Source organism: Heptranchias perlo, chromosome 34 (assembly GCF_035084215.1).
Source record: "Heptranchias perlo isolate sHepPer1 chromosome 34, sHepPer1.hap1, whole genome shotgun sequence".
NCBI lineage: Eukaryota > Metazoa > Chordata > Chondrichthyes > Hexanchiformes > Hexanchidae > Heptranchias > Heptranchias perlo.
Genome location: NC_090358.1, coordinates 14,107,522 through 14,132,984, shown reverse-complemented (window position 1 = coordinate 14,132,984; position 25,463 = coordinate 14,107,522). Strand labels below are relative to the sequence as shown.

Sequence of the window (25,463 nt, the reverse complement as noted above, 5' to 3'; positions counted from 1 at the left end):
CGCGTGCCAAACCCATTGATTTCACTGGACGCGTTACCCACGCGCCCAGTCGACCCCCCACTGCCAACCCGCCTCCCTCCTAATATTGGGCCCATGGCGTCACAATGAGAATTTTTGATCATAACAAACTACTGCATCGCATTATTGGGTAGTGATCAGATCAGTTGATCTTTCTTTAAGGTTGAAGATTTTATACAAAACAATTGTGGGAAACGTGGAGTTAAATAAGTGGACACCAACATTTTGTTTGTCGACCACTTTTAGGAATATCACTAGTTATTTCTTGAAGGTTGTAGAATGTAGCTTGAAACAATCTCGGTGCTGTTATTCACAAATCATTTGTGAAGCTGTAATATACTGATACCTGCTAACAAAGTGTCAATGTGCATTTACAGTTGGAGTATAAGTTACTTCTATTTGTGGTATTTGTGTTTGGTACTGGTTAAATTATTGGCAAATTTATAATAAAAATTATACAGAAAGGAAAAAAATAAAAGACTTGCATTTATATAATGCTTTTCACAACCTCGGGACACCCCAAAGCACTTCAGAACCAGTGAAGTACTTTTGAAGTGTAGTCACTGTTATAATGGAGGAAACACGGCAGTCAATTTACGCACAGCAGTGTCCCACAAACAGCAATGAGATAATGATCAAATAATCTGATGTCGGTTGAGGAATAAATATTGGCTAGGACACCTGGGAGAACTCCCGTGCTCTTCTTTGGAATAGTGCCATGGGATCTTTCACGTCCACCTGAGAGGGGAGACGGAGCCTCGGTTTAACGTTTCATCCAACACTCCCTGAATTAACTAGTGTGGCTCGCTGTTAAATAAGAACTGATTGCACTAAACTGTTATTATGATATCATCCTTTTTGTTTTGATGGGTTAAAATAGAAAATGTCAGCAATGAATACCTTTCAAATGGGTCCTTTCAAACAGTGACTTGTAAGTAGTAAATTCGTCAAAACGGTCCAACGGCTGATCACTGATTCGATGCCTAAGGCTGCATGTGAATAGAGAGCGTCAAAACTGGCTTCCACCACTTCAGCCAAAGCTTGCCAATTTGTACTGCTTTCAAAGGTGTACAACACAAAGCTTAGGCGCAGTCCCTTGCTTCCAGTGAATAATTTATATGGTTGTGTGGCTGTGTAAATTTGTTTGTGGCATTGTTCAATAAGTACTTAGTGATGTAGAGTAGTAAACAGTACTGGAGTTTGTGCAAACCTCTGAATGGCAAAGCAGCGAAAGTCAGTGTCACCTTTCATCCAGGTTGAAAGCACTATTCCCTGCAGAAAGCTTAGCATCACCACACGCACACATTATCAAGTGTGTAATAAAGGCTCAAAGCTTTCCTGGATAATGCAATTGGTTTGATGTTTTTACAACACTGATACCCGAAATGATACATTGTTGACAGAGATGATTGAAAGATTGTTTGTCAAGAACGGATCTTAGATAGTTTGTAACTGAATCACTGTTCCACCTTTGTTGTTCTGAACCTTTCTTCAGTCAGCTTGAACATACTCAACTGATTTAGTTCTGATGTTCAATCATTATTCAGGTGCTCTGTTTAAGAGCGTTGACATCCTAAATGAAACTGCTGCTAGAATTTTTAGAAGTGGGCAGTTAAATGAACATGGCAAGGAAATTATCAATACAACATTGCATTTGTAGTGTGATTATGATCAATTGTTTTGTACATTTGTATTCACTGCTAGGGTTAAAATGTATATTAAGTTTTAAAAAAAAACATTTAGAAAGAATGCATATATTACAAAGCATCACAACTGCATCACATGAGAAATGCAGCTTTCAATATTCTACACTTTCTAAGACTTAAGTAGATTTCCCCACTTGTTGTGTTATCATCAATGTATCCATAGGATTTTTATTTTGGCAACAGCCAAAAATACTTGGTTATGCAAAACAGAAACAGGAAATGCTGGAAATATACAGCAGGTCCATCAGTTCCGAAAAAAAGAACAGACAGGCCAATGGTGTGAAATCTTACCCAGAATTTGATTATCGTCATTTTTTTCCATGATTAAATGTTTTAAGGTGTTGGTGAAAAAAATCGAAGTGTCACTGGCTGCTTTTTATTCCACTTAGCCTTGTTTACGCAGTTTGTTAAATTTTGACGATGCTATGTCACATTTAACACTGGATTTTCATGAAATAAATCATTTTGAAAGTTGTGATGAGAAGAGAATCAGAAGGAAATATATTTCCACTGCCAGGGCCCAGGGAGGTTGCAATTATTAGAGATATTAGAATGAGGGGGAAAAGGAACTAGCCACCTCAGTGGGTGGTTTTAAGTGAAAAAAGAATTTATTAACACGAACACTCTGTCCTTCTCTTAATCCTGACTGCTTAATAATGCCAATTAAGGGCTTCCTAATGGCTCTGGACGTTGATTGGTGTTGTTTTCCGTTTGGTACAGTAAATTCTATCCTGTTGCCTGTTGCTCCAGACTTGAGTTGGAGTTATTTTATCTTTGTGTAAACATACTGGTGAGTGCTAAGGCTGCAATATTTGCTCATAACTCAGTCCTGTTAATCTAGTCCTCGTGCTTCTTCTCTATACCAACTTTAAGGCTTAAATATCTCTCTTGCGTCTCAGTGAACAAAACTGAACAGAGTGCTTGAAGTATGGTCTGACCAGAGTACTGTACTTTATTAGCATGACATCTCACCCGTATTTGTACTCCACTAGTGGGCAAAATGGCTCTTGATTTTTACTTATGATGTTCTGCGATTAGATTATCTTCTGACACTATCAACTGGTGTCAATGAAAAATTATCTGTATACATATTTCCAAGTTGTAAGGAATGTAAAGGCAAGATTACTCAATAGGAGAAATTTGTAAATTGTAGAGTGGGAGTCGCTGTTAAATGCATTAAGGACATAAATTATTAAACAATAATGTTAAAATTTTATCTCTTGACAATTTTCCCTGGAGATTGGAGACTGCCTATGTGACATTACAACAGAATTGTTTGAGTCTGGATCGTGCAGTATTTATGGTTCTACTGAACTATAAATAACAAAAGTTTTTTTTTGGTGGGGTGGCAGATGAATATAACACTGAAATGGAGTATCACTATAAATTGGAGCATTAAAATTTTATTAGATTTAGGAGTGTGTCTTGGAAGATGTTTATTGAGCAATAATACTGCCAGCATTTTCTTTCTAACTCTTCCTCTTGTATAAGTTATCTCCTTAAATCCACCAATGATACACATCATCTCCAGTAAAGATACACATTGTATCCAGCAATGATGCACATTATTGTCTAATGCATCTGACTTGTTCCCAGGGCTCCAGTAGTAGCATTCCTAAGCTAACCATTAAGAAGTCTGCGATAACATCCTTTTGGTATGCTCATAATTCCCCTTTTATTTTAGTGATCATTGAGGTGAGGGATATAGACGCTTTACCAGGAGATACTTATTGGCATTACTTTACCAGGTCACACACAACATTGAAACATGCAGAGCAAAGCTCCTCATACTTTGCTCCGACAATGGGCTCAAAATTCCTGCCTTTATCACTTTTAGCAAAGAAGTCGAGGCCCTTTTTTTTAGGTTTTCAAAAACCTCGTTAAGAGCATTAATGAGGAAGTCATGCACTGTTCCAATCAAATTGAAAAATGACTATTTTACTCTAGGTGAAACTAATGGTTACTGAGCTTAACAAAGGAGAAGATATTAATATATTACCACAGACAAGCCGAGGAATAGGAACAGCTTATAGATCTACTTTGTTAGCCAGAAATGGGGTTTGGTACATACACTAGGAGTACAGGAGAAAAGAAAAGGAATGAGAATTTTTTTTTAGCGAAACAGCAACATAACGACTATTGCATTCTACTTTAAATCAGCTTTGGATATAGGGGGAAATTTCCCAATGCAGATCCTCACAAACAGAGCACACAGTAGGAGAGAAAGGGCTGCAGCATTATAATCTGACCTATACTTGCCGTACAAGGAATGGAGCCTCACAAAATTGCCCCCATAATGTATACCATGAGATCATCTTCTGCCATAATATGAGATGAGGCTTGTTTGCTTATTTGTGACTTTTTAAAATACTATCAAGCATGTTTGTTTATTTATTGAGTGTTTATCGTTTATAGACCTAGACTGTCAGTCCAAAAAGTGTTCCTACATTAATGTACACTTGTTCAGTAGGAAGAAAGCGAACAACAGCTGTCAGTGTGAAAATGTCTTGTTTCTGCATTACCAATGAAAATGTTCTTAAATCTATTGTTAGGTGCCCTTGATCGACATGAGACTGGTGATGTAGCAAAGGCAATCATCGGTTCATGTGATGACTCATCATCTACATCCATGAATGCAATGGATTCTGTATCTATGGGAGCTAGACCTCTTGATCCAATCAAGAAGAAGAATACCAGCTACAAACAATCTGGCTCTTTCAAATTCAGCACATCTCCACCTGCTTTCCAAACTACAGATGGTTCAAAGTCTTCAGAGAAGGTAACCAAAGTCATTTCAATAGAGATAACTAATTTTCTTATGTTTTCATAATGAAGATTTTTATTGAGTTTGTAGCAGAAGATGAATGACTTGTTAGTGCTAATGTCAGGATGTTGAATGTACCTTTGCTGGTGAAAACTTGAGGTAAGGCTTGTATTACCTTCTCTCAAAGCAAAATATTAATATTTTAGACCCCCAATAACATGTGCTTTTATCTGGCTTACAGGAAGTTTCCTTAAATATTTCTTAGAGGCAAAGACCTACTAAGTTAATTGAATTTAACTAATGAATCTCTTGTGTTGCTGCTGAAGGTAGTTTGGGATCTGGAGCACATGAACCTCATCTACTAACCTGGCGTGTTCCTTTTTTGATATTACTTCCAATAGGCAGGTAACTGTCGCTACATATAAAGTGCAGAGGTTAATCGGCGGACAGTTGTAACTGCTTGTAAATGCCAGGCTGCATGCAATCACTGGATTTCTTTGTCACAGACGCAAAATAATTAAAGACAAAGTGCAACACCTGGTGTGTGACAGACATGCCTGAGATGCAACACTATCTAGTTTATATATCCCGAGGCACTGCTCACAGTAAATTAGAGGATATGCTATTTTATAAGGACAATCCCTTTTAAGGTTATAAGGTACAATTTGTCTGTGTTGTTGAAATCAGTTGGATTCTAATTGGACTTGGTAGACGGTCGGATCCATCTGAACGGCTTTCTTTTTTAAAAGTGTGATTGCTAAACTCAATTCGAGACTACAAACATTCTGAATTCTGTTGCTGGGAAAGTTTCATTACATGTTGCAAATGATTTGCTTTCTCTTTTTTAAAAATGCTTTAAGTGTGACACAAAATTTGTACATAGAAACATGTGACTCATGGGGGTTGCATCATTTTTATATCTTTACTAGCTTACCTTCCGTGGCACTGCTCATTGTAGATCAGAGGGCATGTGGACAAGAGCGTTGCACTATTAAATATTGCTGTATTTATAACATGGTGTAGTTGTTCTGAATTCTTGAAATAATCCTTGGGTCTGTTACAGTTTAGAAAATCTTCATTTTTTAAGTGTGATTGCTAGGGTCAGTCAGAGTCTAATTGCTGTTTAGCTAGGAAATTTTGCAAATTGAAAATGTACTTTTCAGTTTGCAGCCCAGAAGCACTAAAGATTTTAGGATTGTTTTATATCTTTTGCAAACGTTTTTTTATATCCTTTTAACTGATCTCCTATGGCATTGCTCATGTTACGTTGGATGATGTGCTGTTTTAGAAAGACACGAGTGTTATACCATGAATAGCACCATATATTATTCTGTTACGGTGGAGTTATGTCAGTTCAAGGCTATAAAGAGTAATCGTTAAGCAGACAGAGTGTCAGGTCAGTCAGAGTTTAATTATCATTTGATTGGAGAACTTTGCACTTTGTCAGTTTCAGGCTACAGTTCAGAAGTATCCAGCAGCTTAAGATATTTGTATCTGTAACATAGTATGACACCTGAAAAGTGATGTCTAAATGTACTAGATATACTTTTTCATATATTAATAGTGGATTTCCTCATTACTCAAGATAAGTGAGAAATCATGCTATTCTGGGGAGGGATGGAGAGGAGGTCCTGGTTTGAGGGAAAGGCACATATCTCCAATGGAAGAATTTGGAAAGAAGTTTATAAGAGTTCAATCCAGAAACAGCAAAGCAAATGTTTTCTGATTTGGTTTCCAAAAAAATATTATTTTCCTTACCTTTTCCATTTGTCTGTGTGTTTATTTGGTTTCTCTCTCCCATCTCTCTTTGTCTCTCCCATCTCTCTCTCTCTCTCTCTCCCCATCTCTCTCTCTCTCCCCCTCTCCCCCATCTCTCTCTCCCCCATCTCTCTCTCCCCCATCTCTCTCTCCCCCATCTCTCTCTCTCCCATCTCTCTCTCTCCCCTCCATCCCCCTGTATAAACAATACAGCAGGCACTGAAGCTTGGCTGTCAAATATGCCATTTTTATGTGGGTTGGTGTCCATTTAACGCTGCTAAGTTTAATTGATCACTAAACACTGAGTTCGTAAACTGGCCGATGAAGAGGCTACATATACTGTGGCTCTGGGTATTTTGTGTATCTCTGAAGGTTCTCTGTATGTTCCAAATTAGTGGCTTCACTTCTTCATATTTTTGGAGCATGACACAGAAATTTGCAATAGATATTGTGATGGATAAGAAGTGTACACTTAAAGTTTTTAGGAAATTATGAAAGGATCTTCCAAGGTGTTGCTGGCAGTGAGTCGAAGGATATGTTGTTTCGTGCTTAATGTATAACATATTATCAGGGTCACAAATTTATGGTGATTGAATAAATGAAATTGTAAAGTATTATGTTATTTTTAGCTTCAAATTATATTTTTGTGCAAATTGCAAGTCACTGACTTTTAGATGTTTGTTTAGCTATGTACTAAAATATTGTGCTACATTTTACAAATCTTTTAACATCACAGCTTTACAAAAAAAGTAGTTTACTAGAATTTCTGGAAACATGTGCTTTGGGTAATGGAAAGTACAGGTGAGGTTTTGATTCAAAATAGGGTTTTGAAGATGGGACAAGTAATATTTATAATTGTTACAATTTTTGGGTGCTCACAAGATATTAACTTGTGCACTGCAATGATGACCATTCCTGTAATCAAGCCTTTTCTCCCTATGAACTATTATATGACCGTACACATGATACCTGGCAATATACCATTGCAAAGAGTTGAAAAGAACACCCTTGTTACTGTAATTTGCTCACTGGAAATGCCATGAGTCCCTTTTGTGTTTCTAGTCTTTGGTGGATAGTGGAAGAATAATTTGTGTGGTTTAGGCTGTAATCTGTGAATCAAGTTTATTTAAAAGTAAAAGTTAAACAGTAGTAAAGAATCAACACAGATTTCATTTGATTACAGAAAGTTACTCCACTCACTGAATTGCTACAAAACAAATAAATGTTTCTCAATTCCAGTAGATTTTGGTAGTAGTATGTTTATTTTAATTCAGGCGTCCATAATTTAAAGTCTTTTTGTGAAGGTGAACATTGATGTAGTGTTTCCATGCAACTCATTCAATTGCCTGACAAACAGAGGTCCATTGAAGCACCAATGCAGGCTGGGGTCAGATATGTACTTTGTCCCCTTTGAAGCTCAAACTGGGTCAAAGTGAGATTGACAGACTAATATCATGTACATTTGAAGACAGCTATTAAAAAGGAAAGGTTTTCAAAAGCACCCTTCTCCCCATCCATAAACATACAGCATGTTGAAGGTCACATGTTAAATTGAGATAAAATGTCATTATCCAATTTCTGTGTTTTACACTTAATTTTTGCAGATGGTGTTAGACCTTATTAACACTTAGGTGACAGAAGAACCTCACCTGGAGTACTGCGTACAGTTTTGGTCTCCTCACAGGAGGCGGTGCAACGAAGGCTCACTAGATTAATTCCTGGGATGAGAGGTTTGACCTATGAGGAGAGTTGAGTAGAATGGGCCTATACTCTGTGGAGTTTAGAAGAATGAGAGGTGATCTCATTGAAACATGTAAGATTCTGAGGGGGCTTGACAGGGTAGATGCTGAGAGGTTGTTTCCCCTGGCTGGAGAGTCTAGAACCAGAGGGCAAAGTTGCAGGATAAGGGGTCGGCCATTTAAGACTGAGATGAGGAGGAATGTCTTCACTCGGAGGGAATCTTTGGAATTCTCTACCCCACAGAGCTGTGGATGCTCAGTTGTTGAATATATTCAAGGCTGAGATAGATAGATTTTTGGACACTGGAGAATCAGTGGATATGGGGATCGGGCAAGAAAGTGGAGTTGAGGTTGAAGATCAGCCATGATCTGATTGAATGGCGGACCAGGCTCGAGGGGCCGTATGGCCTACTCCTGCTCCTAGTTCTTATGTTCTTGAGCACCCAAATGAACCATCCATTGCGTTTGAGAAGGCTATGTGGCAAAGAAAAATTGAAGTCACAATGGGGCCCATTTTCGTGTGCTGATATAAGTCAGTTCTAAATTTCAAGAACTGGTGAAATTTGTTCAGAATGGGAATGTGCTAATAACACTCAGTTTTTATGGGTCAATCCGTTGGGATAATTACTCACAGCTCCAGGTGCAGATTTGGGCACGTACATGGAGCATCACACTAATGGTAGGAGTGGAAATTGCACATAGCTGAATTTAAAGGGATACCAAAATTAAATGGCAACAGTAGAAAGGGGACAAAAATTCTTCGAGCCTCAAAAGACATTTCAACCAATTGGCAGCCTTTGCTAAGGTTGAAGAGGGAAGGGGCTAAGAAGTAATGGACAAAAAGGAAACCCAATGTGCAGCCATGAATCTGCAGGAAAGTGATAGAGTAGCCCAGCACCTAAATCCCTGCCTGTTTGATGGCTGCTGAAGTGGAGGTGGTACACCATACGACAGCCGCAAGGAGGATGGACCTGTTTAACTCTCCAGGGCACCATCCCCATAGCTCAGCATTGCAGCACGCTTGGAAGGAGGTAGAGGCAGGTTGGAGGCCACAGCTGGTCATTATTTTCATTGGGTGTTTCATCTTTATGCTGTATGTTTGCTACAGGTGTTCTTGTAGCACATGGCACTGCTCAAATTCTGCCTCCATCCTGCCCCAGAGCCTGTGATGTCAGTTCCTCATGAACATTGTAAGGTAGCCACGACAATGCCTGCAAATATCATTGGGGGTATCTTGGTGGGTCAACATGTTGCCTGTTGATCACCCTGGCATGCCTTCTTTCATGCAGTGCCACCGAAGTGTTAATCGAATAATCCTGTGTAAAATGTAGGCACGCATTAGCTACTTTCAGTGGCACTGCATGAAAGACTTAATACTTCAACATGCTAAAACTCCTCACATCAATGCAAAATTTCAAACATTGCATAATTCTAAACATAAATTGTGTAAGTTGGTTGTAAACGCAAGAATATCTCTTCAGCTGAGAGACATCCCTATTCAGTCAATTTGAAACTAGTATTAAAAACATGTTTTGAAGTGACGTCATATTAAATGTACCATATTTGATTCTAGATCAGAGACCCCAAAATGAGTGCTTGACCTAATACAACATAACCTTACATTTTAAAAAGAAGTGTTTATTTGAAATGTGTTTAAAGTCAATATATTCAGTGATTGAAGAAAAAAGACAAAGATTAGCCTTTTCCTTCTGCTAAAGTTCTCTTTCTAGGCCTAAGGTGTTCAAATTGCTGTAATCTTTTGTGAAAGCGAAGTTTCTGTGTCTTAAAAAGCCTATAATAAAAGTTGAATTGATAGTTTTGTAGCAGTTTTACAGCTGACACCAAACTTTAACTATTGCTGACCTTACACGATACACTTACACTGCAGCTGTCCAGATTATGCACATTCCAAAGGATTTTTTCATTCAGATTATTTTAAAACCTGTAATTTTTGAGAATTTAATTACATTTTAAACATTCCAACAGCCACAAACCTGGTGACATAATAAGAGTCACAAAATGTGGTAATCAGCGAAAGAATCAGTGGAAAACGACAATACTCCAAAATGCCAAGAATAGTGCAGAACACGGACAAATGTTTGATTATTTGTACACACTATAGTAACGGAATATCAAAGGGCTGCTTTTACCTGACAAAGGATGCACGGCCAGCACTATAAATCCTTATTCAGCACTTGTTTCCGCTTTTGTCTGGAATCGTTTTCCTGACAATCGGCCGGAAGTACAATGGAGAAAACTTTGATTTCACGCTGCTTTGACTTTTTCAGCGCTGCCTTTGTTAGTGCGCGTGCCGCAGAGCTCTCGAATGACAGAGGGGGGGCTTTTTTTTTAATGCAGTGTAACAAATTCAGTTGAATCAGGACGCACAGTACATTTGTAGGGCTTTTGTGACTTGGCTCCTTTGAATTTTATGCAGGATTTAAAAGAAAACATTTGGGACAGCTATCCAATTCGTTCATGAAATATACTATCGGTTTAGTACTTTAGTGGCTTATGAAAAATGTCTTGCATAGACCGTGCTTCAATTTAGGTGAAGTCGACGATTTCTGTGGTGAAGCACCATTTGAATAGTGTGTTGAGAGAATACTTACGGTCCACTTGACAGGAGCTCTTGTTGTAAATAGTGCAATTTGACTCCAGCTGTTAAACAGTGTCTTTGACAGCAACCAAATAGCAAGGAGATGCTTTACTGCGCCACAAAAAAAAAAATCAATATTTGGTTCTTGTACTTGGCAACCTGCTTTTTGTTGTGATGATTTATATAAGAAAATCTTTAGTTTTCTGTTGGAATGAGCTGTAATTGTATGGTTTTTGTACTCGGGCTCTAATTTTATCCTAGAATTAAACCCCTTGCTGGGCCCTTGCTGCTGCTCTGTGGTTTTCACAGATGTTTAGAGTCTGAGCACCAATGTAACATATGATTGCTGCCTCAGTCGTTCTTCCAGTGGATCTAAGAATGCTCCAGTGCCTCGTAACCATCTTTAGGAGTAAAGTTTACAATATGTTGTGGAGACGAAGCTAAATGGTTATTTCCTGATTAAGCTGCAGCATTAATCCTCCAAAGCTGCCGATATACTTAAGAACAGAAACTAAACCTTGTGTAATACTGCAGCGATTTCAGTAGGGGAGCTAGCCACTTGCTTTGCTTGCCTCCAGAAAGTGTTTGGAAAAGAACATGCTGAAAATTGTCACTTCTGTGTAGTTGTGCACATATATAGGATTTTTTACATTTCTGTATTAAATATTAACCTTTTGTTACCTGTATCATTTTCAGTTATATTAGTGGCAGGAAGTAAATTATATAATTTGCATTGTAAGAATTCACTTCCAATCTGCAAGAGATTAGTTTAAAAACGTAAAATTTAATCTGCTAAGTGTTTAATCTTTGCTTTTGTGATATTCAAAAAGAGAAAGGCCACATTTTAATTTATTATAAATATATAAATGGATAGGTTAATTTGACATTGGGTACCAATACTTGAATTTATGGAGTGATCTTTTGACTTGGTGATAGCATTCCTGCCTCTGAGTCAGAGGTAAAGCATTCCAGCCCCACTTCAGACAGTTCCAGTGATTGAAGATCCAGTTGGGTACTCATGCTCAGACGGAGTGATCACTCGCTCAGTGGTAGTATTCCTGCCCCTGAGTCACAAGGGTTAGGCTTGGGCCCCATTCCAGTCAGCACCAGCTCTGAATACCGGATTGACATCCAAGGAAGGTACTTACGTCCGATGGGTGCGGGTGCCCACCCCACCATTGAAAAGGGTATGTGGGGCTCTTTAGCCTTGATTGCAGCCCACCTAGGAGAAGGAACTCTGTGGATAAAAACCATGAGGAAGACAATGGGAAATCACCTCAGCTACTCGTCCTTAGTAAGTGGCTCAAGAATCTCGTGTGTGAGATTTGAGTTAGGATCTGCCTTAGGGCAGAACACAAGAAACGGAGAAGCTTGCATTTATATAGTACCTTATCATTTCTCAAAGTGCTTCAAAAATTAATTACTTTTGTTATGCAGGCAAAAAATATATATTTTTATAGGAATGTAAAAGAGCCATCGTAAACCAAGCACATGGACTTAGCAGTTCTCCAGTAGGCTGAGGTGAAACGCAGACCACAAGATCTTCAGAACAGCACCTTGTAAGACTTCCAGGATACTCTTGAAGCAGTTCATTCCTGCTTCAGTTACAAAATACAATATCTTTTAAAATTTGTTCAACATAGAATTTCCCTTTTTAAACTGTGAAAAGGAGCAACAAGTTGTACAACATTCGTCCTGGGCTGAATGTAATAAATGAAAAACCGAGAGATTTAACTGAGTAGAAACCTTCGGCAGTCCTCACTAGCAATGAAATGCAATGGTTTGTGGAGGTTCGCAAATTGATGGATATCAGTTCTGAAATTTGATTTCTTTTACATCCTTATTAGGTGACTTGGGTCTAAATGTAGAAATGGGTTTCACCAGTAGCTGTTAAGTATATGCTCTGCGGAGCAGTGCTGTGTGCAGCAATTGGTGTTTTAACAAAGAGAAATCTACGCAATGTAGTCAAAAGTAGGATGTGAGAGTCTTCATCACTCACTATAAAAATTCAGACTCTCATTTTACTTAATTTGAAATTCAATGCATACCACAGATAAGAATGTAGGTCCATTAATAAAGTTTGATGAAAAATGTTAGGCAGACTTTTTGTTACTTTCTGAAAATTATTTTTTAGATTATAGTATTAATGTCAAAAAGGAGTGTAGTATCCTGCCAAAAGGCCCTTTTAGTATTGCACCAAGACATTGCTATAAACCAGAAATAACATTGGGGTCAGATATTCAATTGTTCTGTCTTGGTCTTTGCGGTTTGTTATGCCACCTGAATCTCTGCTAGTTTACAGAATTTACAGCGCTCCAACTCTCTCTCAGGTACCTGTTGTACGTTCAAAAGGCCCATCCTTCCCTCCCTCTCCCAGGTGATTATTGTGGTGAAGCAAGAGTGACACCAGGCCTCAGGTTGAGCAGTTCTTTGCCTGCAATGGAACGCTGAGCACTGCCACTATAATCACCTGAAAGGGAGGAGTAAGCAAATTGGCAATGTATTTAAATTACTCTTTCAGTATTCAAAGCATGCAACTGGAATTCTGCAAGAAAGCAGACAGAGATTGACTACTCTCTTACATGTTAAAGGGTGCTTTGTTATCATTCTCATTCTCATTCATAATCTATATTTAATTATGTGGAATCACAGAAGGCAGTTATACTTTATGATGATATGAGAAATTAATCTTGACATCTGAAAAGGTACATCAGAGAGAGCTATTTAGCAGGACTGAATTAATGAAATTCTATTCAGTATTTTATGTCATTTTTTACATCTGTTCTTTATCAATCTCCCTGCTGACTAGAGTGGTGATTTGGGGAGATACATTCTGTTCATGTAACATAGCTGCTCATATTAATACTCTAATCAGCTGGGAGACCTACAGAGAAGTATAGGGGAAGATTTCCTCTGTTTGCTATTTGTACTGAAAATGTAAACAAAGGAAATCTTCCCCCATATGGAAATAATTTTGGTTCAACTGTGGGCTCTCTTTCTTATTGCTATTGAAACAATTGTATTAAATTGTGCTAAAAGGAAATGTAATTGTCCCAGTGCAAAGGTTAATATTAGGGAGGTTCAAAGAGAAATGGCCTTACATTCTAGGAAAATTTAAGGGGCAGCTATCCCTTCACAGCAGAACAGTGGAAAAACAAATTCTGCTAATATGAGATTGGCAGCACAGTACATCTGAAGGGAATTATGATGATTTGGGTCAGAGGATTGTGTTGTCTGAAAACATTGGCATATTTAGTCAAAAGTACTTCAGGCTACTTGTTAATGCAACTTTTCATTTTCATATTTTCCATGGTGATGCAGCATAGAAATCCCACGTCATTGCTCATGACATTGACTCTTCAGCTTGCTGCTAAATTGCTTCAGAGCTGCACTTGTTACACTGGCGTTATTTAGCGGCAGCACACAGCAGTAAAATGTTATCAGCTTTTCTTTTCCACACTGCTTTTGTAATTTTTCTCCATTTCTCTACCCCATTCCCCAATCCATGCCTTTCCCCTTTGCTCAGACCACTTACCATTCCCCTAGAATGTAGACAGGCTACCTGCTGCTAGTCCATTGCCAACATTGTCATTGGGCAGGGATTGGGGAATGGTCTCACTGCTGATTTTCACCTCCGAGGTAAGCACCAGGCTGCCACTTGGTTTCTTGACAGTATGGCTGATATTAACAAGTTGTTTTTTTTGGCATCCTGGGTGTGAAAGAGTGTCCCACATTCCATGATAAGACAAATTGGACTGCTCACAAGCTGCACCTCTCACCTTTATCTATAAAATTTGTTTATCTCCCTATGTCTGTCTCCAGATGTAACCTCTTCAAACTCCCCATCACCAGCAAGTTACTGTAAATTTTAGAACTTGCTGAAATTATCTACATTTAGCCATGCTTTGCTTAGCAAAATACATCACCGTTCAAAATGTAACTATTCAATGTGCCAAAAATACAAAAAAAAACAATTATTTCATTTTTTTAAAGAGACAAAATGCTGCAGATGCTGGAAATCTGAAATAAAAACAGAAAATGCAGGAAACACACAGCAGGTCCGACAACATCTGTGGAGAGGGGAAGGCAGGATTAACGGTTCAGGTTGATGGTATCTGCTGACCTGCACTTGCCAATCTGTGAACTTTCCTCGCCGGCAGTTAATTGGCCTTCTAATATAGATATTTGCAGCAATTAGACTTGGTGACCTTAAAGGGATAAGCCAGGGTAAAGATAGCTGCAACTGAGCACCACATTAATACATTGTGCGATACATGCTGTAACACTCCATTCATATTTCTTGGCTTACCATGAGCAATGTCACAGATCTGCTAGTGTGGAAATAGAGACATATTTGGAGGTAAAGGAAATAAAATACAGCTTTGGCCTAATGTTTAAAACTTTGCTGCTGCGAACTTTACCCTCCCCATATGTTAATAAGGCCACGGTTTTGTCTAACTCATGTATGCTATGTGGTTGTGTTGTAATTTTGCATTACAGGAACACCTGCCTTACAATCTTGCTACACTAAGGGGCGATTCTTGCTCAGAAACAGTGATCTGATTGGCGAATTGCTGTGTTCTAATTACATATTCACTGATGAGAAGCATTTCAAGGTTTGTACAGTATAGGCCGCTGTGTTGCCACAGCTGATTAATGTTGCTGTATCTAGCATGTGTTGAAGCCTGCTGTATTAGTTGTGATCAGGTACGTGGTATCATAATTAAAATAGAGACCATTTAAACGGTTTTACAGGTTACGTAACACAAACAGAAGGAGTTGGTTTAATTTCCCCAAATGTGCAATTAAGCGTTGAATGAAGCTGCAGCTAACCATTGACACTATGGATGTTGTTAAATCTTCACATTCCAGATTCTGGTTTTGTGTGCAGCTCTTTGTATTGATCTTCCCATGAAGATAGCCCACAGCCCTATAAGACAGTCATGTAATGTAAATGAAGATGGAGGATTACATTTTAGTTTTCAGCACTAAAGACCTCCATTTGTTGCATGAAAATCTCCAGTGTGCAGTAACCGCTGTTTTGGCATCGCCTGACAAAATGTCGAAGCTACAAATTAAAGATGAGTCTGTAAATGAAACCTGCTGTAAAGGCAACTGGAAGGCAGGTGGCGGCGTCTTCATAAATATAACTGAGGCTGCTTCAACAAGGATGTTCGGAGATTCGGAATGTTTCCCCTGCAGATTCAAACAGCATAGGGGCACACTTTCATTACAGAAGGTTTGGACTGTTAGGGATTTGGTGCTTTATTCTTGCACAAAGGGCCTAAGATTTTTTTTGCAGTAACTAATAAATTAAAAAGATTAGGTAATATAGGCACAATACCTTTTTATATTCTTTATGTAATGATTTTTCTTGATTTCATGATTTTGAAACGACCTTATGGCCTAAATATTCTGAGTACATCCCGCCGTAAGGAACCTCGTCCAGCACTATAACGCATATCCGAAAATCGTAGCAGCAGGTGCTCGGAAATGTTAGGCCAGTGGCTGGAATTACTTTCAGCCTTGACCACTATCTTCAATTAGTGAGGCAGAGATTTTAATTTAGAGGACTGTTTCTGTCCAAAGGAGATCCTGTTGCAATTATCATTAGCAGCTCTAATGACTTGACAGAAGGAGAAAATGTAAAATACTTTTTAAAAATTGAGTCTAACTAATGGATGGAAACAAAGCACTAACTGCACAGTAGCTGAATTCCAAATTTTACAAGTTGTTTGTAGTATTGAATCATGGAGTGACAACCTCCGTTGTGATTGTTAAAAGCTCTGTTGTGACTCACTGTTTATTTGTGTTAGGAATAATTATACTACTTGTAGGACAAAAGAACATTAGTGAGAGATATACAAGGCCCACTCCATGACTTGTGTATGCAATGTAGGCTGAAACTCCAGTTTAGTACTGAAAGAGTGCTGTATTATCAAAGGTGTTGTCTTTCAGATAAGATGTTTTACTGAGGTCCTGTCTATTTCAGTGTTTCAGGCAGGTGTTGAAGATCCCATGTCACTAGTTGTTTAAGAGGAGGAAATCCTGGCCAATATTTCTCCCGCAATCAATGCCACTAAAAACAGATTAACTGGTCATTCTCATTGCTGTGTGTGTGATCTTGCTGTGTGCAAAATGGTAGATGTGTTTGTCAATGCCATTGATGTCAGAGTAATCAATTATATTTGAAGTGGTTTGAGACATTTCTGAAACATGATAAAGTGCAAGATTAATCCAAGTCTTCATAATTTGTGGTATGAATTCTGTAACTTTGTTTATATTATTGACTGAGAGTCAGAGGATGTTGCACTTTATATGGACATGTTATGGTTTTGGTAAGTGATAGAATATGGTGTTTGGGAAGTGCCAAGTTTTAGGAATAGTTTAAGGGACTGGGTAAGTGAGGTGTACTGGGGAGCTAGTTAATAGTTTGGGAAGAGTAGCTGGTGGATGGAAGTATTGAGGATTGGGGGATAAGGGCTGTTGGGTAAAGTACTGTGTCACGAGTCATTAAAAGTTTTTATCAATATGTTAAGAGAAAAAGAGTGGTAAAGGGGAATGTGGGCCCATTAAAGACGGATGCAGGTGAGACTAAAATGGATAATTAGGATATGGCACTTTGTATTTGTGCTCACAGTGGGGAAGAGGACAAAATGCCAGTGGTACAAAGAAATCTAAAAATAAGTCAAGGGAGACGGGGAACTTAATATAAGTTTAAAAAATGATAATGGGGAAAATAATGGGACTTAAGACAACTCTCCAGGACCTGATGGTTACCACCCCAGGGCATTAATAAAATAGGTGAGGAAATTGCAGATGCATTAGTTATCATTTTCCAAAGCTCTCAAGATTCAGTATTTGTGCCTTTGGATTGGGAAATTGCAAATGTCACTATTAATTAAGAAGGGGGGGAAGGAGAAACCAGGTAAGTACAGACCTGTTAGTTCAACATCAATTGTGTGGAAGTTACTGGAATCTATCAGCAGAGTGAGTGAGACTGAGCTCTTGGACAAGTATCAGCTGATCAAGAAGAGTCAGCATGGATTTGTGAAAGACAGGTCATATCTAACAAATCTCGTTGAATTTTTTGAGAACGTCACTAGCATGGTGGATAAGGGAGTGTCTATGGATGTTGCCTATAAGGATTTTCAGAAGGCATTTGATAAGGTTCCGCATGAGATTATTAGCAAAAATAAGAGCACTTGCAATTGGAGGTAACCTTGTGACATAGGTCGGGAATTGGTTTGGAGATAGGAGATAGAGAGTAGGAATAATGGGAACATTCTCTGATTGATGGAATGTGACAAGTGGTGTTCCCCAGGGATCTTAGCTGAAGGAATAGAGAGTTGTATATCCAAGTTTGCTGATGACACTAAGTTAGGAGGCACAGGAGGTTGTGTAAATGGGTGCAGGAAGTTAAAAAGGCACATAGACAGACTAAATGAGTGGGCAAAACTATGGCAGATGGAGTTTAATGTTGGGAAGTGTGGGGTCATCCATTTTGCCAGTCTTACTGTGCTGGACTATGGAGGAGAGATGTTGGAAGAGGATGGTGTGGTCAGCCCTAACCCCAACCCCTGTCAAAGGCTGCAGACAAGTTGAGAAGGATGAAGACGGATAGTGCACTACACATATTTACAAATTAGATTGGTTGAACCATAAAATAATAAAGAGCAAGAAAATCATTTATAAAAGAATTTTAAAAAAAGATACCTGCAATCATTTTTTGATGCTGTTTGAAATCAGAAAAGGTTCTGGGCAGAGCTGGGAAAGGCAAGAGACTGGGTTTCAATGAACCTCAGATATTGTGGAACATTTTGCCACTGCACCACCTATCATAGTGGTACAAATCTCAAGTCCTGAGATGTCTGAACATTAAGTATAATTTAAATATATGGAAAATTTTAACTTCCCCATCTTAAATCGAATACCAAAGTGTGATGAAATATGATCTTCCTGTAACCACAAGAAGTGGCGCTGTAAATAAAACTTTTTATTTATGAAATAGATATCTAAATCACTATCAGTTTATCTGCATTCACAATGTTGTTATTTTAAAGAAATAATCATTTAATATATAAATATTGAATCTCCTGTGGCATTGCTCAAGGTAAACAGAAGATCAATGTGGTCAGAACAGCATCACTGCGCTCCTCTGGCCACCTCCCAGCTTGATCTCTACACATGCCCTCTAATTGTCCTCTGTGCTTCTTGTAGCTGCCAACTGCCTACTAGTTGGGTGGGTAGTTACCATTGGGGAGTGAGCCTGGAGATGATTACTGATAATGGACGCCTAAGGGGAGGGGATGACAGGAGAGATGAGACCAGGGGAGGGGGTCTGGAAGATTTTTTTTGAGGACGAGGTGAAGGACAATGAGGGCTATGATCCTGCCTGAATCCATCTCTTTTGCTCCTGTCCTCTCTTGCTTCCCCTCTGCACACCTCTCCTTATTCATTCCCTTTTAGCTTTTACCGACCCCTGCCTCCCTGTCACCTCTCCCACTTGGCCATCCACCCTCCCTCCAGATGACACATATGACAGAACAAGAGTTAAATATTTCACAGAGGAAGTGCAAACAGGTGCAAGACTTTTAACATATAAATAGATGATCTTTGCAAGTAAGCTTTAAAAAAAATAACATTATTCATTCAGTAAAGCTGATAATGATATATCAGATCTGACTTAAGCATGTAGAATTTCTAAAAAATTACAAGCACTGAAACAGAAGCTCCTGTCTCCTGTTTTTATCCTGTTTTATTTAATTTGTATTTTGGACATTGCTCAGTCAAATTTAGTCAAAATGCATCAAATATTCTCATTTAGTTAGCCATCGCTCTAATATTAGAGTTGTTATTGTAAATTATTATAAAGGCCAGTAAATGTGTAGGCCTCATCCATAGGAAAGAGCTGAACTAAAGCTTTAATGATGATGGATCAATTTCCAGCTATGATACTTTTTCAGCTTTTCATTTTGTACACTAGTAAATGACACAGCCTTTAATATCGTGCACATGATGGGAGTGCCATTGAAATGTTAGTATTTGGATTAGCAACACTAAACTTTTTTGCACTGGACATGTATTAAGCTAGGCTTCTGTTCAATTTGTAGTGAAAATAGTTGTCACAATTACTTAGCGTCATTGGTTGCAATGGGAATGACGAAACTGGTTATCTGAGACACCGAGAGCAAAAGAAATATAGGGCATAAATGAATGTTGAAATTCCAACCTGCCTGACTTCAAATTATTCTTCCACAAAACATTTAAATTAAAAACACTGACAAAAAAAAAAGTCATGAGGGGTTAAATGTTCTTTCTTTCTATTTATGCTCCCCGTTCCTGCTCCCACCATGTCATGTTCTCTAGTCACGTTGGCCTGAGCTAATGATGCTACATAATTTGGCAATAGAAGGTGTGCTTTATGGAAGGCAAGGCGACTGTTCCCAGTTTGGTTTATCCTGCTCCCCTCCCCCACCTTCCATCATTCTATCTAGTGGCCCAGCTTAGAATATTAAAACTCACACACTGAAAGTAGCTGACTTGTAATGATCATCAAGATCAGCGTGTGAATTAAGACCTTGACTTGGAATTCAGCACTCTTCAGCTAGACTCATTACACCCCTTTTAATATCATTGAAGCCTAGAATTTACTGTTTGCAACAATAGTATATGAATGCTTAGCGAATCCAATAACTAGACACAGGAATGTCATTTGAACACGTTAAATGTTTGTATGTAAATATTGCAGTCATTTCTAGGCTTTGATATGAACTGCATTACTCTTTAATAGCCCATAATTTAATAGAACATATTTAGATGCCAAGCGCACATTGCAAAATTATGCTCTTGCAGCCTGTCATTTTCCATCTATCGAACAGGTGAGAAATCACAGTTTTATGATAAGTGCTCCTGCCATGCAATGGAGCAATGGAATTTTCACCTCTTTATTCCCACCAGACCCTGCAGTTAAGGCTGCACAGGCGAAAAGTTTGAACAAAATAATCCCTTATTCTTGTAATGATTACTCAAACTTTCTACATAAATATTATCATTAGTAGTAGTTTCAGGACTTACTGATGTTGAAATAAAAATGCGAATTTTAAGTCTGAGCTGTACTGGCTGTTCAATGAGAGATGGTTAATATCCTTAATTTAATGAGTGCATACTGTTGGACAAAAATGCTGTATCTACACTTGGCTTGTGCAAACTGTTTCTAAACTGAACCAGTTCTTCCAAAAATGTGGTACTGGTGCTAATTGGGAACAAATGAGCCATTTCAAGTTGTTGTTTCTCATTGTAAAAACTGAACAAAACTAAACTGGGCGAATATAAAACTATGCCTAAAATGCGAAAACTGCTGGACTCCGGAAAAATACATTTTGCCTACAGGCACCTCTACCACAGTGTTATGTTGACTCAATTTGGTTCAGTTTTTCTTGTATCTGAGAAGTTCCTGAAGTTGCAAGTTTGTTCCCTGTGGGCACCATACCACACGCAGGTGAACAGTTGGGTTGGAATGTGTTGCAAGATTGTAACAACTGAGAGGTTATACTGACACCATAAACCAGGAGAATAAAGACTGAACACTTTTTGTAGTCCGTGGAACCTTCAGTTTATATTGCAGTGCATGACTCACAACCACTTGTGTGTTATTTAATATAATATAGATCAGCTCTATCACTTTTGTACTGGACAGTATGATGAAGTGATTATGACGATGTCAGTCATTGTCTACAGAAGGAAACAGTTGAAGAGAATATTTTGCAGTATTAAAAAGGAGCAGATTATTATTATTATTCAACCACAACATCAATTTTCCATCTCCCTTGCATTTTTTTAATTCATTCTATGCCTCAGTTTAGATCCCCTTAGAGACTGTTTCATTCTATAGACAGAGCTAAGCGATTCCACAACCAATGGATCAGATCAAAGCTCTGCAGTCCTGCCAGTCGTGAATGGTGGTGGACAGTTAAACAACTAACGGGAGCAGGAGGCTCTGTGAACATCCCCATCCTTAATGATGGCAGAGTCCAGCACCTGAGTGCCAAAGACAAGGCTGAAGCGTTTTCAACCATCGTCAGCCAGAAGTGCTGAGTGGATGATCTATCTCGGTCTCCGCCTGATATCCCCACCATCACAGAAGCCAGTCTTCAGCCAATTTGATTCACTCTACGTGATATCAAGAAATGGCTGAGTGCACTGGATACAACAAAGGCTATGGGCCCTGACGACATCCCGGCCATAGTGCTGAAGACTTGTGCTCCAGAACTAGCTGCGCCTCTAGCCAAACTGTTCCAGTACAGCTACAACACTGGTATCTACCTGACAATGTGGAAAATTGCCCAGGTACGGCCTGTCAACAAAAAGCAGGATAAATCCAATCCGACCAATTACCACCCCATCAGTCGACTATCAATCATCAGTAAAGTGATGGAAGGGGTCGTTGACAGTTCGATCAAGCGGCACTTACCCTCCAATAACCTGCTCACCGATGCTCAGTTTGGGTTCCGCCAGGACCACTCGGCTCCAGACCTCATTACAGCCTTGGTCCTAAAATGGACAGAAGAGCTGAATTCCAGAGGTGAGGTGAGAGTGACTACCCTTGACATCAAGGCAGCATTTGACCGAGTGTGGCACCAAGGAGCCCTCATAAAATTGAAGTCAGGGGGAAAACTCTCCAGTGGCTGGAGTCATACCTAGCACAAAGGAAGATGGTAGTGGTTGTTGGAGGACAATCATCTCAGCCCCAGAACATTGCTGCAGGAGTTCCTCAGGGCAGTGTCCTAGGCTCAACCATCTTCAGCTGCTTAATCAATGACCTTCCTTCTATCGTAAGTTCAGAAATGGGGATGTTCATTGATGATTTCAGTGTTCAGTTCCATTCACAACCCCTCAGATAACGAAGCAGTCTGTGCCCGCATGCAGCAAGACCTGGACAACATCCAGGCTTGGGCTGATAAGTGGCAAGTAACATTTGCGCCAGACAAGTGCCAGGCAATGACCATCTCCAGCAAGAGAGAGTCTAACCACCTCGCCTTGACATTCAACGGCATTACCATCGCCGAATCCCCCACCATCAACATCCTGGGGGTCACCATTGACCAGAAACTTAACTGGACCACATAAATACTGTGGCTACAAGAGCAGGTCAGAGGCTGGGTATTCTGCGTCGAGTGACTCACCTCCTGACTCCCCAAAGCCTTTCCACCATCTACAAGGCACAAGCCAGGAGTGTGATGGAATACTCTCCACTTGTCGGGATGAGTGCAGCTCCAACAACACTCAAGAAGCTAGACACCATCCAGGACAAAGCAGCTCGCTTGATTGGTACCCCATCCACCACCCTAAACATTCACTCCCTTCACCACCGGCACACCGTAGCTGAGATGCAGTGTGTACCATCTACAGGATGCAATGCAGCAACTCACCAAGGCTTCTTCGACAGCACCTCCCAAACCCGCGACCTCTACCACCTAGAAGGACAAGGGCAGCACGCACATGGGAACAGCACCACCTGCACGTTCCCCTCCAAGTCACACACCATCCCGACTTGGAAATATATCGCCATTCCTTCATCATCGCTGGGTCAAAATCCTGGAACTCCCTTCCTAACAGCACTGTGGGAGAACCTTCACTACATGGACTGCAGCGGTTCAAGAAGGCAGCTCACCACCACCTTCTCAAGGGCAATTAGGGATGGGCAATGCCAGTGACGCCCACATCCCATGAACGAATTTTAAAAAAAATTCCTTTGCCAGCCAAGAAGGTGGATAAACGCCCAGTCTCCTGGTTTTTGTCCCTGCTGCTGTTGAGCTGGTTCCTGGGGGTATTTGAGATTCCCAAAATGGTTCACGCTCAGACTTGACCTCCCGGTGGGTGGGGTGATGGGACTGGTCTGCGCTTCTAAATACACTGAAATTTGGAATTCCCCGAGCAGCAGATTGTGGGTGAGGGTCCTCAGACTGGCCACCCTGTGATACACTTGGATGCATTGGAGCATCAATACTCTGAATTCAAACTCTGCCCATAGCATTGATACTCTTTATTACAATGATGGTGGGTGAAAGCAAGGGACAACAGATTTTATAATAAACCTAAGGCCTATCATGCAACGTGACTGAAAGGGATAATAATGTAGAATTTATTTTGTAATGACATGCAAAAATGATCCTTCTGTTATACATTATGTTTTATAATTGTTCAGTTTGGTTCAAGTGGGCCTCTGTAATCCTTGTAAACTTGATGAAACTGTTCAAAATTCTACGTAGCATAGAGTATTTGCAGAAAAATAAATGTTTGCTCATTTCCTTCATCCAATGACAAATATAAACCTTTTTATGTACTAAACAGCTCAAGGTACCTTACAGGAGATTGGACTGAGGGAGTGGGAGAGAAGTTAAACAAAGTGACTGAGGGAACAGTTGAAGAGGTAGCTTTTGAGGTTTATAAAATTGGGAGTTAACAACTTGGAGCAGTTTAGGAAGGGAGTTGCAGAGTGCAGGGGTGTAGTGGCTGAAGGCAGAGCCACTGACACTGGAATGGAGTAAGGAGAGAGAGAGAGGGGACACACAGTAGACCAGGTCTGAAGAGCAGAGGTTACATGCTGGGATGCAAGGCTGGAGAAGATTGCACAGGTAGGATTTAGTGAGGACCAGGGGCATTTGAGTTAAGAATTACTGTCATTCTACTTCAAATACTTGTTCTGCTAAGAAATTTGCATTCTTGTCCAAAGAAATCCTAACTACATTGAACATAGAACTCGGAGCCCATTTCAGACAAGAAGGTTATCCCCTTGCTGTGCAATTAAGGTAGGATCTAAGATGCTGGAGAAGCATCACCTATGTCTGCTGGGCCTAATGGCAGTGGCCATTTGTTTGCTACTGATTACATTGACCTGTGATGGACTGTTGCGCCCCAGGTGGGGGATATTTCTGTACCCTTTTCCCAATTACATTCCATAACATGGATCATTTCAATCATTTAGGTGGAGAATTATGGTCATTTTTGTCACCTTCATTGGGTAGGGAGGACCTAGTTCTTGAGTCTTCTGCCCCATAGCATTTACTAACCTATTGAGATTCTGTACAGAGGTGGGTGTTTTACGTCAGACGAATGGTCAGAACGGGCACAATGCTCTTCCAGACCCTAACCAATGACTCTTGAGAGGCTGACAGAGGAACTAGAGTTTCAACAGTGAACCATGTCAACTTAGCTGATTTGTGGGAAAACTTTGAGCTTGAGGGCTTACAAAGCTTATCAAATGCTGCTTGATCAGTGCTCTCTCTAAGCTGATTTCCAATTCCATGTTGCTGCTTATCACCCACCTATGGGAGTGAGGGAACATCCTGTGGTGTTTCTCTATTCCCATTGGCACCTGGAAAGTGCAACCATTCATTCCTCAAGTTGTTTCTATATGGGATTTGAATCTGGTTCTGAATGAGTTAGTGTCAACCCTTGTTGACCTGGTAGAATTCTGTGACCATAAGTTTCTCTCACCACCTGTCATCTGCATAGGAAGGATGAATTCCACACAATGGTGACACAACCATTGTACCTTGTTTAGCATACCGATGGTCCAATTTATAAGTCCTGTCCCTTTTTGTTTATACTGGGGCTAAAAATCCACAGGACACAACCTGGTGTAAGTGCTGAGATGGGTCTGCCACTCACCCTACCAAATTATGTGGGTTAGGGGAGACCCACTGTTTACATGGGAATGGCAGGCACCTGCACCATTTGTGGTTTTGTAAGGGGGCCAAGTTAATTTTTAAAAAAATTAATTACAGTCCTTTTCTTCAGGGGTGCAGGACGCAATCTCACCCTGGACCCCAGGAGAGCCCTGCTTCTGCCAGTTGATGGGATGGAGAGATACCACT

At 39.8% G+C, this 25,463-nt stretch overlaps 1 protein-coding gene across 7 annotated transcripts in view; it reads left to right on the top strand.

Moving 5' to 3' along the window:
• LOC137301818 (WD repeat-containing protein 72-like) overlaps positions 1–25,463 on the top strand; it is a 211,509-nt gene that overhangs the window by 87,914 nt on the left and 98,132 nt on the right. For all 7 annotated transcript variants that reach the window (XM_067971464.1, XM_067971463.1, XM_067971466.1 and 4 more), the window contains one exon: positions 4,277–4,503. In XM_067971464.1, coding sequence (XP_067827565.1) covers positions 4,277–4,503 — 227 coding nt within the window. The remainder of the gene's footprint in view (positions 1–4,276; positions 4,504–25,463) is intronic.